General features: G+C 37.2%; 2 protein-coding genes across 4 annotated transcripts; both read left to right on the top strand.

Moving 5' to 3' along the window:
• The first annotated feature begins 2,296 nt into the window (after nucleotides 1-2,296).
• On the top strand, nucleotides 2,297-6,361 carry LOC119988760 (serine/threonine-protein phosphatase PP1 isozyme 4-like). Of its 2 annotated transcripts, none has more exons than XM_038833919.1 (4): nucleotides 2,297-2,759; nucleotides 3,723-4,282; nucleotides 4,370-4,594; nucleotides 6,081-6,361. In XM_038833919.1, exons 1-3 carry the CDS (start codon nucleotides 2,582-2,584, stop codon nucleotides 4,556-4,558), a joined length of 927 nt encoding a protein of 308 aa, XP_038689847.1. In that variant the 5' UTR covers nucleotides 2,297-2,581; the 3' UTR covers nucleotides 4,559-4,594; nucleotides 6,081-6,361. The 2 variants fall into 2 exon arrangements, with proteins under 2 accessions (XP_038689847.1, XP_038689846.1); XM_038833918.1 differs by having other exon boundaries at nucleotides 2,558-2,759; nucleotides 6,101-6,361.
• Nucleotides 6,362-6,512: 151 nt separating this feature from the next.
• LOC119988759 (protein NEDD1-like) lies at nucleotides 6,513-13,249 on the top strand. 2 transcript variants are annotated; one of them, XM_038833917.1, is made up of 10 exons: nucleotides 6,513-7,475; nucleotides 7,772-7,884; nucleotides 8,284-8,544; nucleotides 8,634-8,738; nucleotides 9,312-9,377; nucleotides 9,540-9,761; nucleotides 10,825-11,400; nucleotides 11,648-12,268; nucleotides 12,580-12,756; nucleotides 12,833-13,249. In XM_038833917.1, exons 1-10 carry the CDS (start codon nucleotides 7,301-7,303, stop codon nucleotides 12,938-12,940), a joined length of 2,424 nt encoding a protein of 807 aa, XP_038689845.1. In that variant the 5' UTR covers nucleotides 6,513-7,300; the 3' UTR covers nucleotides 12,941-13,249. The 2 variants fall into 2 exon arrangements, with proteins under 2 accessions (XP_038689845.1, XP_038689844.1); XM_038833916.1 differs by having other exon boundaries at nucleotides 9,540-9,824.
• The last annotated feature ends 434 nt before the right edge of the window (nucleotides 13,250-13,683 follow it).

The raw sequence follows: 13,683 nt of genomic DNA, 5'->3' as shown, positions 1-13,683 counted from the left end.
TTGGATCCTCCTGTAAAACCATTGAATTGATTAACATTCTAGGTTGAATAATTTATAAAATAGATGCCTTTCAGACGTTTCCTCCGACGAATCGATGGCCTCGACTTCTTCCATTGATTCGTAAGTGCAAGCTTGAGAAGTTTGAGGTTTGTACCAGATTCAAAAAGAGAGAGAGAGAGAATTTTACAGTTAATTTTGTGGAAATATGAATTAATTCAAAACCTTGGGACTATTGAAATCTAGGCAAGGTGCGAAACAATATTTTAGTTGCAATTGTCAGTCACGTGCACACAACTAATAATGGTTGATAATGTAATTGCTCAAGTATGATAATTTTATTGTTCGAGTTATATATTGAGCAATAATTGTTCGAGTAGTTTTGGGTTTATCTCCTTTCGAGTGGTTTCTTTCTTGTGTTCGAGTATGATAATTTTATTGTTCGAGTTCTTGAACAATAATTGTTTGAGTAGTTTTGGGTTTATATCCTTTCGAGTGGTTGTTTCTTGTGTTCGAGTATGATAATTTTATTGTTCGAGTTATTGAACAATAATTGCTCAAGTAGTTTTGGGTTTATCTCCTTTCGAGTTGTTTGTTATATTATTATTAATATTATTAGCCACAATATTATCAATAACAATGTAATTCTTGTTTGCACGATTCTAAAGGAAATAGGATCCATTTCATTTATAAACATTAGAAAAGTTGATCAAGTGGACTAATGTTACTCCCTTCAAATCATGGATCAAAGAACAATGCGATTATTGTTCAAACATCTAATATGTCATTTGTTTAGGGATTTAGGGCTTAGGTTTTTCCGTTTTAGGGTTTAGGTTAGGGTTTAGGGATTTAGGGCTTAGGTTATAGGATTTAGGTTTTTCTGGTTTAGGGTCGTTTTATAGGTGGCATATCGAAATCCAATACATCACCGATTTCATTGTTTTGGCTTTAGGGTTTACGGATTTAGGGTTTAGATTATAGGGTTTAGGGTTTTACTTGTTTAAGGTCATTCAATAAGGATTTAGGGTTCATGATTTAGGGATTGCTATAATATTTTAGCATGGTAATAAATTGGGATTGTATTTAGATTTAACCTATGGACTTGTCAATTGTTATATAGGATGGTAATATTATACAAATATGATTTATAGAATAACATACAATACGATAGATTGAATTATCTATACATCTATAACTATATATAAAGTAGAGGTTCTAACAAGTATTTATCTTATTTTGACACCTAGGATGCTCTACTTTTTAGTTTTTGCCTAGGTGGACTGGTTTCTCTTGACAAAATTACCCAAAACCAAAAAAAAAGACAAAACAAAACAAAATAAATAAAACGAAACATCTTCAACTTGCATATATAAAGCAAAGGCTTTAGTCAATTGCTCCATTTATTTGACACTTGGACAATCTATCTATCAAATTAGTTGTCATATGGATTCATAAGAATTATCCATTTCTCTTCTTTCAAAAACCCTCACTACCAATTAATATCAATCAACTTTTGTGCCTATTCTTATTTATGTATTCATGTCGTCTAAAAAAGTAGCTTATTATTCAAAAAACATATGTATTACAATTAAAAAAAACTACCGTATCAACATAACTACTAAAAATCAAATTGACAAATAAAATAATTACTCTCTCCATTATGTGTAGGGATAGCATACATTTCAATCGTGGGACAACTAAGTATCATCTAATTACAATATCCTACCGATAGGATACATAAGTATGTATACGAGTTCGGTTTTACTATATCCTACCGATAGGATAGTCCTAAAATCATGTGGATGTAGAAAGCAGTAGAATGTTAGTAGAGCAAGACGAAATGGAGCTTATCAAATGGGGTGCGGTAGCTTTAATGGAGTGCGGTGCTTTCTTTATTTTGTTTACCAGGAGCTTCAATGGAGTTTGCTGGAGGCTAGATGAAGACGAAGACGAAGACGAAGATGGAAAATTTGGAAGAAGACGTTAACTGAACGAAGATTATGGGCAAGAAAGACAATTTACTCACCTAAAATCACGTGAATATGTGTTATCAAATTAAAAAATCATATTTATTGATGAACGACTCAGATCAACAATCATGCATCTAATGGTTTATAGATGCACGGTTTTTATCCCCTTTTTAACATGGACGGACCAGTGAAATTTCCCAATCGACTAAAGGAAACCATAGGCTCCTCCGTCACACAGAAATTTTAGCTTCTTTCATGTACAGTTTTGACACCCTCTCATCAGTCATCTCCTCCTCCTCCTCTTCTTCCCAGAAAAACCTTTTATTATATTAATTAATATTTTTTCTTTCGCTTTCTCAAACTTTTTCCCCGAGAAAATTTTCTCTCTGTCACTGTCACTACGGAGAAAATACAGACACAGCATCACAAAAACCAAGAAAGAAACGGAGTCAATTTAAAAAGGAAGAAGAGAAATAGTAAAGAAAGAAGAAAACGGGGGAGATAGGATACAAGAAAACCCTTTGAAGACCCGCTCTCTATCTATCCACACCTAGGGTTTCTCTAGAAGGGCCGCTGAACGGTGAGATCCGATGGCGTAATAGGGGAAGACCGGAATGGACTCCGCCGTACTCGATGATATAATTAAGCGCCTCACGGAGGTCCGATCAGCGAGGCCTGGGAAGCAGGTTCAGCTATCTGAGGCTGAGATCAAACAACTCTGTGTTGCGTCAAGAGAAACCTTTCTTGAACAGCCCAATTTGCTCGAGCTAGAAGCCCCGATCAAGATTTGTGGTACGGTATTTGACTAATTGTTGTGATGTTAAAGTTTGTACTTTTTTCGTTGTTCTGTTGGGGCCTCTGTGTGATTTCGTTGGTGGGTCTTTTCGGGGTGCTTGTCAATACTGTTATGGAGGACTTACTACTTTGATTGCTTTTCTTACTTTGCATGCTACATCCTCACTGAATGAAGTATGTTTTACGAATGGGATTCCTTTTTTGTCAAATTTTTTGGCTTTGAATGGAACTTGGCGCATAGATGTTCATAGGGGATCATGGACTGAGATCATGTTTAATGGGTTTCTGATATTGTTTTTTACCAGTGTGTTTAGATAAGTCACTATGTAATAGTATGTACTCCTTGATTGTATATTCACTATTTGTTTGCTGGAAGCTGTAGGATAGGAACGATTAACTCAGAAAAGTACTTTTGGTGTATTCTCATTTTTCACTGTATTTCGTCCAGTTGATTGGCAGCCTTGATGTTTATACTGTAAAGGTACTCTTTGAATTTGCATGTGGACTGTTTGAAGCTAGACTGCTAGTGCTGGGGTATTAAGGTTCTTCGAGGGAGTTGACTACTAGTTTATGTAGCCAATGTTCTGAAACTTTCTTGGAACTCAAAGAGGAATTGTTTTATATTTGAGGAGGAGCTGTTTATGCAGAGAACCTTGTGACGTAGCTTTTGACTCTATACGAAACAATTGAAAAGAGAGATATTTTGCTCAAGTCTCAGCTCCAACAAGTTTTAAGTATGTTCGGGCCTTTTAGCTATGGTCTACTACTCTACATTCAAAATATTGACATACAAATCTGTTTTTGGGTTGATGACTTGATTCCTAGCTTCATTTGTCCTAATGTGCTTATTTTAGATATCTTGAAGCTTTTACTCAAGACTAGATTGGTGAACTTGATTAGTGATTTATCTATGAAAGTAGCTTTTCCTAAACTTTTCCTTGCTTTTGTTTGTTTTTGCAGGTGACATACATGGGCAATATAGCGATTTACTGAGGCTTTTTGAATATGGTGGTTTTCCTCCCAATGCGAATTATCTTTTTTTGGGGGATTATGTGGATCGTGGGAAGCAAAGTTTGGAAACAATATGCCTTCTGCTTGCCTATAAGATTAAGTACCCTGAGAACTTTTTCCTTCTAAGAGGAAACCATGAATGTGCTTCCATTAACCGGATTTATGGATTCTATGATGAATGTAAAAGGAGGTTTAATGTCAGACTGTGGAAAGCCTTTACTGACTGTTTTAACTGCCTTCCTGTGGCGGCTCTTATCGATGACAAAATATTGTGCATGCATGGTGGTCTCTCCCCTGATCTGAATAACTTGGATCAGATTAGGAATTTGCCTCGTCCAACTGCTGTCCCTGATACTGGTTTGCTATGTGATTTGCTTTGGTCAGATCCTGGAAGGGAAGTTAAGGGATGGGGAATGAATGACAGAGGGGTTTCATACACCTTTGGCCCTGATAAGGTTTTAGAATTTCTTGCGAAACATGACTTGGATCTTGTTTGTCGTGCACATCAGGTACTGGACCTTAATATGTACTATGTAGTCTTATATTTAACTCATGATGTACACATTCTTAACCCTGGAAGTGCTTACCTTGTCCAGGTTGTAGAGGATGGATATGAATTCTTCGCCGACAGACAACTTGTTACCATATTTTCTGCTCCCAACTACTGTGGTGAATTTGATAATGCTGGTGCTATGATGAGTGTAGATGAGAACTTGATGTGCTCTTTTCAGATTCTAAAGCCTGCAGAAAAGAAAGCTAAGTTCTTGATGACTAACAAAATGTGATAATTGCTGCATCATTGTTCTATGGTCTCAGCCAAGGTGAGCCAAATATGTTTGCTCTCTTTATTTATTGTTGTGATTTGTATTGTTAATGACATGTTGATCATTGTGGTGTTTTTTTCTTGCTCTTGTCTTGGTATTCATGTTGGAATTACTTTCTCTCTCTTCTCCTGGGAGAATAAGGAGGGATTTTGGGTGCTGGGGGTCTGAAGATTTTCTTAGCCTGTTTAGGTTGATAGATAAGATGCCATTTAACCGAATACAAATTTAGAATGGGTAGTCTGTTGCATACTATGCTAGAAGTACTGTATTGGATTTGCAGAATGCAGATTAGAAGTTAGACAATATGGGCTTTTAAAAAAAAATCCAATAAAAAGGAAAAGAGCATAGAGGTTTTATCTTCACTTTGATGTATTTCCTCTGTTATAATCACTTATCGAGTCTCTGGGGAAATGGCACTTTGGGAATATACTAATTTTTCTTTGTAGTAGAATTTTGGAAGCCTAATTTGCTCTCTATAGTTGTTTTCTTTATGTAGGAAGTTGCTTGGGTAGAATTAGTACGACCAGATGTTTTCTTGCAAACATCTTGAACCATATGTTAAGGATCTGCTTCTTTGTGGCTCTTGGAAATGTATGGGTTATAGCTTAGAAACTCATGATTCTTGAGGACCTCTTGGGCGGTGAATAATAGTTCACTGTTTACGAAGATGTTTCATTTTTGAGTATTTCATTAGATACGGAGTTACTAGCATGGAATCTCATTTGCAAGGGCAAATTTATGGAACTAGCTTTGGGTTGCACCCACTTGCTGCTCCTCCAATTAAAAGGCATTTTTCATTCAAAAGGAAATTTTTTCTTGTCTGATGAACTCACTGATCATATTTGCTTCAATTCAGAGCTTAAAGGAGTTATGAAAGCATATTTTTTCAGTTTGTAGCAAAGTCATATTGATGGGACATGGTAAGTTACAAGAAACTATACTTGAACGAATTTAGTATGTTGTGGAATAGGATGAATGATGTACCTGAACATTTGCTGTGCGGACTTCTATCTACTTTTTTTTGGGGCATTCCTTGTCCACTGTAAATTAGATGTTTCTGAAACAGATGAAGCGCCCTTTGAAAAGGGCCTGTTCAATTCGCACTGGCATTCCTTCTTGTTTATAGGAAGTATGGAACACCCAAAAGCGCTGCTGTTAAAGTAAATGATAACTTAGATATTCTTCATATAAGTCCCAGTTTTCTCTCCCATACAGATACAGTTTGATGGTGATTGGCAGCTCTTGTGATACCAATTTGTCAAATATCTCCTCTCTTTTGTCAGAACAAAAGCTTTTGAGTTTTGAGCAGCATTTTTAGATGGCCTGATATCTTGCTTTATGCAATTTCAGTTTATGCTTTGAAACTGTTTTTCTTTTGATTGAATACACACATGATTTCAACTTTGTCACCATTATGTCTCTTGCATTTGGTCTAAGTGGTAGTGACCCTGGTTGATTCCTGGGTTTGACTCCTCTTATGCAGATTCTTTTCGCACTGCCCAGGAACTTCATGTCTTCAGACATTCTTCAAATTGGAAAAGAAGCAAGATGATGCTTGATGCTATATTAGTCTTCAGCTTGTCAGAGCTAAAGCTTCAGGAGTTGGTCGCCTGAGCTAGCTGCTGTTTCTTCTTTTTCTTGTTTTAGCTTTTGTGCCTCATATTTCAGTACTTAATTCACGTTGCATTCTAGTATCTGGAATTGATGTGTACATATGCCAGACATGTTGATTTTGTTATGATTTAAGGATTGGAGTTTTTGAGATGATTTTGGCAGAGCTTTTTGTCCATTTCTGCTCCCAGATTCTAGTCAGCAATTGTTGATGATGCTGGGGTTGATGTTGATGCCGTTGCTTCTTCCTAAAAACAACTAAGATTTGATACAAAGTTTGAATATTCAATGATGATAACAATAGAGCTGGCTCCATTAGATTTATTGGTAGGTAGCTTCTGATACTACCCAGGCGAATAAATTCAAATGGAAGTAGACAAAGTGTCTAAATCTTGAAAGTGAACAAACAGGTTATTGTTTTGGACCTCTGGTATCTAATTGCAAGTTAATTCCAATTTCGAAGACCAATGGTTTAGGGTTTAGTTGAGGTCTTGCGACCAAACAAGTGAGTGACTTCATTAACAGATTAGAATTGATGATTTGGTATTGGGTTTTTTGTGTATATTTCAATTTCAATGAGTTAGTAAATCCCATTACCACTTGTACTGTGAGCAAGGATAAAGGAAATTTCCATTGCACATATATGCAAAAAGTATATTTCATGTGTTGGTTTAGTGCAAGATTGACCATAAAAATATAATACAATGAGACTACACATCCTAGATTTTTGAATATAGTTTGAAGATTTTTATGTACTCAAACACCCGATTTCTCTAGCCATTTTAAGTTTTAACCAACTAACTTCATTTTACATATTTGCTTTAATTATTATACAAATTTATGTTGAGATAAGACCAAATTCATTTAGGTAAATACTTGGTAACAATTTTGCCTTTCGAACCCAAGGCCAAAAGTGTTAACAGTTTGAGTGTTATTTATTTTCTCATAATTAAAGTGTCGCCCGCCTTGCTTTATATTATTCCATTACCTACCCATTTTCATTCAATTTTCTTTTTCTCTACGTCATTTTCCCCAATTTACTCGATAGTTAAAATTTAAGACTTCCTCTCTCCAGAAGAAGACAGAGAGACGATGAATTCGGTGAGAGATATGAAGAATTTGGTGGATCCGTCGACGGCGCTGCTGGCGGCCTGCGGTGGCGATACCGTCAAGCTATTCGATGTCGTCAAGCCCGGCGATCCCTGCACTCTCAACTATGCTCCTTCACCGGGTTGCCTTGTCAACTTGGTTAAGTGGAACCACACTAGTGAGTGACTGACTATAAACTGCAAATCAGTTTTTGAGTTATTTTTGGTTTCTTGAATTGAATATTAGTGGGCTTGTCTTTGTTTGGTTTGCTGGAAAATGGAGCCAAATATGGACGAAAGTTAGATTCGAATTTCAAAGCTTTTGTCTTGGTTCTATGTAGTTCTACAGACTAATATGTTTCATAAGAAACGAATTCCAGAAAAAAAGAAAAAGGAAAGTGAATGTGATTCTCCATTCACAATCACCCGATTGAGAAATATTAATTTGTTCTCAATTCGATATAATGTCGTGCAGATTTAGTTGTGGCCAGTGCTGGAGAAGATAAGAAGATCTCACTCTGGAGAAAAAATGGACAGAGCTTGGGGACTATTCCTGTGGCTGGGACAGACAGTGGAGACAACATTGAGGTATGAGTTTTCAGTTTTCACTAATGCCTTGCTTCTTTTAGTAGTTTGATAGTTTCTTTATGCATGGGTTGTGAATACTATTGAGTTGCAGCTAGTATAAAACCCTAAGATGCTTGATTGGGATCCACGACTCTATTTGTCTAGTTACAATCTCAACCACCACTTCCAATGCTAATGCAGGCATATGAGAGCTGTTTTTGATGTCAAATTCAATGCATTGAGTCAATTGAAAATTTTGAAGGCATTGCAAAATCCTGTAACTTTTATTGTTTTATTCACATACTGGAGTTGCTCATTAATGCTATCAATTATTTTTGTGGAAAATTTGTTCATTGGCAATCAGGGTGTTGTCTTTATTTGTCTGCATCATAAAGTCATTGGGAATTATTTGATTTGCAGGAATCCATACTGGCTATCAGCTTTAGCAATAAAGGATCTAGATACATATGTTCTGGGGGAAGTGGGCAAGTTGTAAGAATATGGGATTTACAAAGGAAGCGCTGTATAAAATGGTTGAAGGGTCACACCAGTACAATAACTGGTGCTATGTACAATTGCAAAGATGAGCACTTGGCTTCCATCAGTCTGAATGGGGATCTTATTCTTCACAATCTTGCATCAAGTGCAAGGGCTGCTGAACTCAAGGACCCACATAAACAGGTTGTTTAGTTTGTTGCTTCCAGTTGCTCTCTTCTGCTTTTTCCTACTTTGTTTTAGCTAATTTTTAGCTTGCTAAATTTTAAGACCAGGTATTGCGGGTGCTTGATTATTCACGGATTAGCCGGCACCTTTTGGTGACTGCAGGTGATGATGGCACTGTGCATCTGTGGGATACGACCGGACGTAGCCCAAAGGTTTGTAAATGTATATTCAAAAGAGTATTAAGACATGCGTCTAGTTAGGAAACGCTACGCTGTTTATTAAGTTTTACTAGTTCATATGTAATGGACTTATAGAATGTTAGCCGCTTTAGATATTCGAATGTACATCCTAGATATTGTTCTTGGAAAAGTTCGATTGCTTTTACCCAAAAAGGGGGTTTATCTTTGCTAATGTGGTGGGAAGAGTGAGCATCGTTGGTGTATAGAAGTTATCAGAACAATAGAAGAAAGAATTCTGGACTTTGGACTAGTATTTCGTATTTTCATTGCCGTAATGATATTTCCATTTTTTTCTTCAGATAGAATAATTATGTGTTATTTTTAGCCTTTTCTTGTTTTAGTTTTCTCATTTACCAAGTGTACCCTTACTTTGTCTGTTGAATTAGACTGTGTACCTTTCTTCCACATTCTGTTTGAACTCTTTCTATTTTAACTTTTGATGTACTCTTGTATTGATTACCCCTGTTTTATACATTTGAGTTGTATATGATTGCATAGGATTCTTTATTCAGTCCTTTTCTCCTTCTTATCCTCCTCTTTTCACAGGTTTCTTGGTTGAAGCAGCACTCTGCACCAACTGCTGGTATTAGCTTTTCGCCATCCAATGATAAGGTTGGTGCCCTATTAAGTTTCCATTAAGTTGCCATTCTCTCTTCTTTAGAGAGAACTTGGTATTTATTGTATAATTTGGTCGGATAGAGAAGCGTATTCTGGTCAAAATTATTGAGGACTATTTGTTATATCCCTATATCTCTAATATTTTTCGTGTTGCAGATAATAGCTAGTATTGGTCTGGATAAAAAATTGTACACATATGACTCAGGGTCTCGGAAATCCTCTTCTTGCATTGCTTATGAGGCACCTTTTTCTTCACTGGCCTTCAGAGATGATGGTTGGATACTGGCAGCCGGAACAAGCAGTGGTCGTGTGGTGTTCTATGATGTTCGTGGAAAACCAGAGCCTGTAACTGTTCTTCGTGCTTATAGCAGTTCAGAGGTGTCTATTATTCAATATTCTGCCCAATACGAAAATGAGCTAATTGTGATATATTTATGTCAAGTATATTGTTAATCCTACTTCCATATATTTCGCACATGGTTCTACACTATTTTATTTACTTGCCCCCATATATGGTTAAGGTCAATAAGTTATATGTCTAACAATGCGTTTTTCCTTGACATTGTGTAGTTTACTAGAAAATCTTTGTAATCTTTACATGTCGATGTTTGGACAAATGTATTTGTAGTTATTAAATTAGGAGTTAGGATTATTTATGTTGAATTTAATCTTTGTTGAATTGTTGATTGACATATCTTAATAGAGGAAATGTGATGAGGTGTTGAGAATTGACTAAGAGATGGAGAGCAGAGAGTGATATGTTCCTATGTGAGAGAGGAAAGGGTCCTTTGCTTGTTGCCAGGATAACAGGCCTCATAAATTGGAGTATTTGTTGTCCATGGTGGCATAAGAATGTTGCTGGAAACTGTTGTGAATAGTGATCCTCTCTAGGCATTGGTCGCATTCTCTGTGGCTTAAAGTTATCGGCAGAATGCCAAATAGAGGAAATGAAGAAAAATGGAAAGAATTTGGATTGAAATATTTGTTTGAATCATGGATTTGGGTTGAAATATTATATGGCCATTTTAATTGTATGGCTATCTAGACACGTGAGCTTGTTTAATGTTGTTCAATTTCAATTTTGATGCTGGAATATTCATAGCGATGTAGATATTCAGGTCCCTGTCCTCTCGTTCAGGAGGATAATTTATCAATTTTCCTACTGTAGGATTGAGCAATCAAATAAAAGTTCTATTCAATTTATTGCTTTTGTTACATGCAATCCATAACAAAAATTAAAATTATTTGTCCTTTTGAAGTTTGTTTTCATGTTTTGGCACTTTTGTGGTCCACCTCCGGGGGTTTTGCTTTTAAATTTAGATTAATGGCACAGCATTGCTGGTATATTTCAATGCTTAAATATTAGAAACCTTGGTTTTGGTGGTAGAAACTGTGATTCTCTTAGTTTTTCTTAATACCAAGTATTTAATGTATTCCTTAGGCTGTTACAAGTCTATGCTGGCAAAGATCGAAACCAGTTGTTGTAAATGAAGGCAGCTGCACTGCTGAGGCTGCTCTTTTGGGAGGTGCTGCTGAAGATTCCGTTCTAATGCCTGACCCCCTTCCCTCCGTAAATTCATCAAGTCTTTTGGTATCCACTGCAGTATCCAGTTTACGTAATACTGGTCGTTCGGTTCCTTCTGTAGAAACAGCTTCACTTGCTGGAACTACCAGTGGATCTGCATCGAGCATGCTTAGTATGGCTTCAACAGAGGAAACACAACATCGTAGCCATTTGTGGCCTGGTGGAACATTGTCAAGATTACATGCTCCTCTTTCTAGTTATAATTTTAAGGATGATATGGAGATGTTTTCGCCGCTTGTGGATGTTCAGCCAATTACACCCTCTCTTGATAAGCTTTGGGATAATCACGATGGAGTGAAGAAGGATCAATTACCTGTTGATAAGAAGCCTTCATCTCTCTTGTATCCATCAAGTCGGAGATTTCCTTTTGCAGAGGATGGGGCGAATGATCACCCGATATTTGATTGGAAATCTAGTTCGTCTTCCAAACAGGTAAAACAATATTTGATCTTCGTCGCTCTATGTTGGCTCATCGATCAAAAGTTCAGAACCTGCCCCCCCACCCCCACCCCCACCCCCACCCCCACCCTTCTCATTCTTTTCTGTTTAATTGTAGTATATACCTGAAGCATAGTGCTCATCTCTTCTAATATCAGCAGCTGAGATACAAACTCACTTTCGTAGTTAACTTCTTTGTCACAGTATTGCTTATTGCTTTCTTCATCCTCACCTGGTGCAGGATGACACTCGATCATTTACATTGTTGGGATCCTCTCCATCTCCATCTTCCAAGAGTGAAGACTCTTCAATCACTCCCCCAGAAGCTTGGGGTGGTGAAAGATTCTCAGATAAATTTGCACATCTACGTCAGCCACTTAATTTGCCATCTCGTTTTGGGATGTCATCCTCTGGCAGTCTTATGTCAGGTTCAATGTTTGCTGGACTACAAGATCTATCATCATCAACAAGTCAGATGAGTATGAGCTCATTGAAAAATTCTACCTTGAGTTATACCGGTTTGCGTGCTAAAGATGTCTCCTCAAATCAGGATACTTCATTAGGATTTCCAGAGCACCTTTCCTCTAGTTCTATGTCAGCGTCCTTGGGTACAAAAAGCATCACTGGTCATGCTAACCTTGAAGCCCCAGGCTCACCATCTTTGACCCTGCCTCGTCGATATTCAACTTATGCTGAGAGGATAAGCACCACGTTGTCCTTGAGTGATGGGACATCACTTTCTGTGGGGTCACCTAAAACCAAGAAGACAGGAGCTGAAACCAGGGAGGAACTTCTGAATAGCTTGTTGTCAAGGTCTGACTCATCAGCTGCTGCAGAATCCGGAATGGTTCCTGCAACAAATGTATGTGTACCTTTCATAAAAACAATACGCCTGCCCTTTGGGTTTATGCATGCAAATTTATCTGACTATCTCAGCATTTGCTTTCTAGCAGAAGGGCAGCCTTTGTATCCTGTCACCATGGATGCCGTCTCTGTTGTACTTTGGACTTGCAAAGTCAGACGTCACTAAGTTTACGTCGGTTTTGTGTCATCTTAAAACATTCACAGTAGTGATGGCATCCATGATGCCAGAGAACTGCAGACATTGTGGTGTTATTTTTGTAACTTGTTATCTGTCATAGATTACAATGGCAAGGTTTAAATTTGCGACAGGGTGGAACTGCACAGGCTTATAAGGGCCTTCCATCAGATCCTCAACAAGGAAGTTCCTTCTCGCTTCAACTTTTTCAAAATACTCTGGAAGAGACCCTTGATTCCTTTCAGAAATCTATACACGAAGACATGAGGAATCTTCATATTGAGATTCTGAGGCAATTCCATATGCAGGAAGTAAGTGCCCCAGTAGTAATGGGAGTTTTTCCCGTGATTTTGCCATTTTATGTTCTCAAATTTATTTTGTTGACAGGTGGACACGTCAAGGGTGATGAGTTCAATATTGGAAAACCAAGCTGAGCTGATGGAAGAGGTAAAATCTCTCAGGAAAGAGAACCAGCAGCTTCGCCAGATGCTTTGAGTTAGATTGCATTGTTTCTATAAACATTGTTGGGCGATTTTGGTATTCTTTTATTTTGTTTTTCTTCATCTCTCGTTTCATGATTTGTGCCTCATCAATGGCCTGTCTTTATAGTCAACTACAGACTACAGTTGCTCTTTGGGTAATAGTAGGGAAGGAGAGGGTGAAAAGGGTGGGAGAAAGGGAAAGGGGGAAATGGGGGGAACAAAAGAAAAAGAAATTGCTGATGCTAGTTATATAGTTTTTTAAGGATGTACATAATTTCTCATCAGCTAATGAAATGAAGCTTGCGACTGCTCATTCTCTCTAGATTGGTCATTCTGTCTCTGGATTGTATGATTATTGAGCTTAACAGATTATGTGTGGTTTAATTTTCTGTTGCATTTGGTTTATAAAATGCTTGATCCATTTTTATTCGGGTGTTACCTTGGACACTGCAGGTTATAGACGAGCAAAACTGCAGAGTAAAGCATATAAATTCCCAGACAAAAAATGGCAGGACACTGAACCTGGTATTAGCAACACCAAAATGTTGCTTGGATTGATGATTTTACATCAACCATCTACATATAATTGCATTCTTTAAGGCTCCAGATTTAACTTGCATTGTATATCAAAGTAAGATAAATAAATAAAAAAAAAAAAAAACAAGAGGAGAAGAAAAGAAACAAGAGAGGCAATCTCAGATATAACAGAAAAACCACTGATTTTCATGATTCAAGTCTCTTGAGTAAGGCATCCTT

This window comes from Tripterygium wilfordii, chromosome 21 (assembly GCF_013401445.1).
Source record: "Tripterygium wilfordii isolate XIE 37 chromosome 21, ASM1340144v1, whole genome shotgun sequence".
NCBI classification, from domain to species: Eukaryota; Viridiplantae; Streptophyta; class Magnoliopsida; order Celastrales; family Celastraceae; genus Tripterygium; species Tripterygium wilfordii.
The sequence above is the reverse complement of the archived record's forward strand: the minus strand, read 5'-3'. Positions and strand labels throughout refer to the sequence as shown.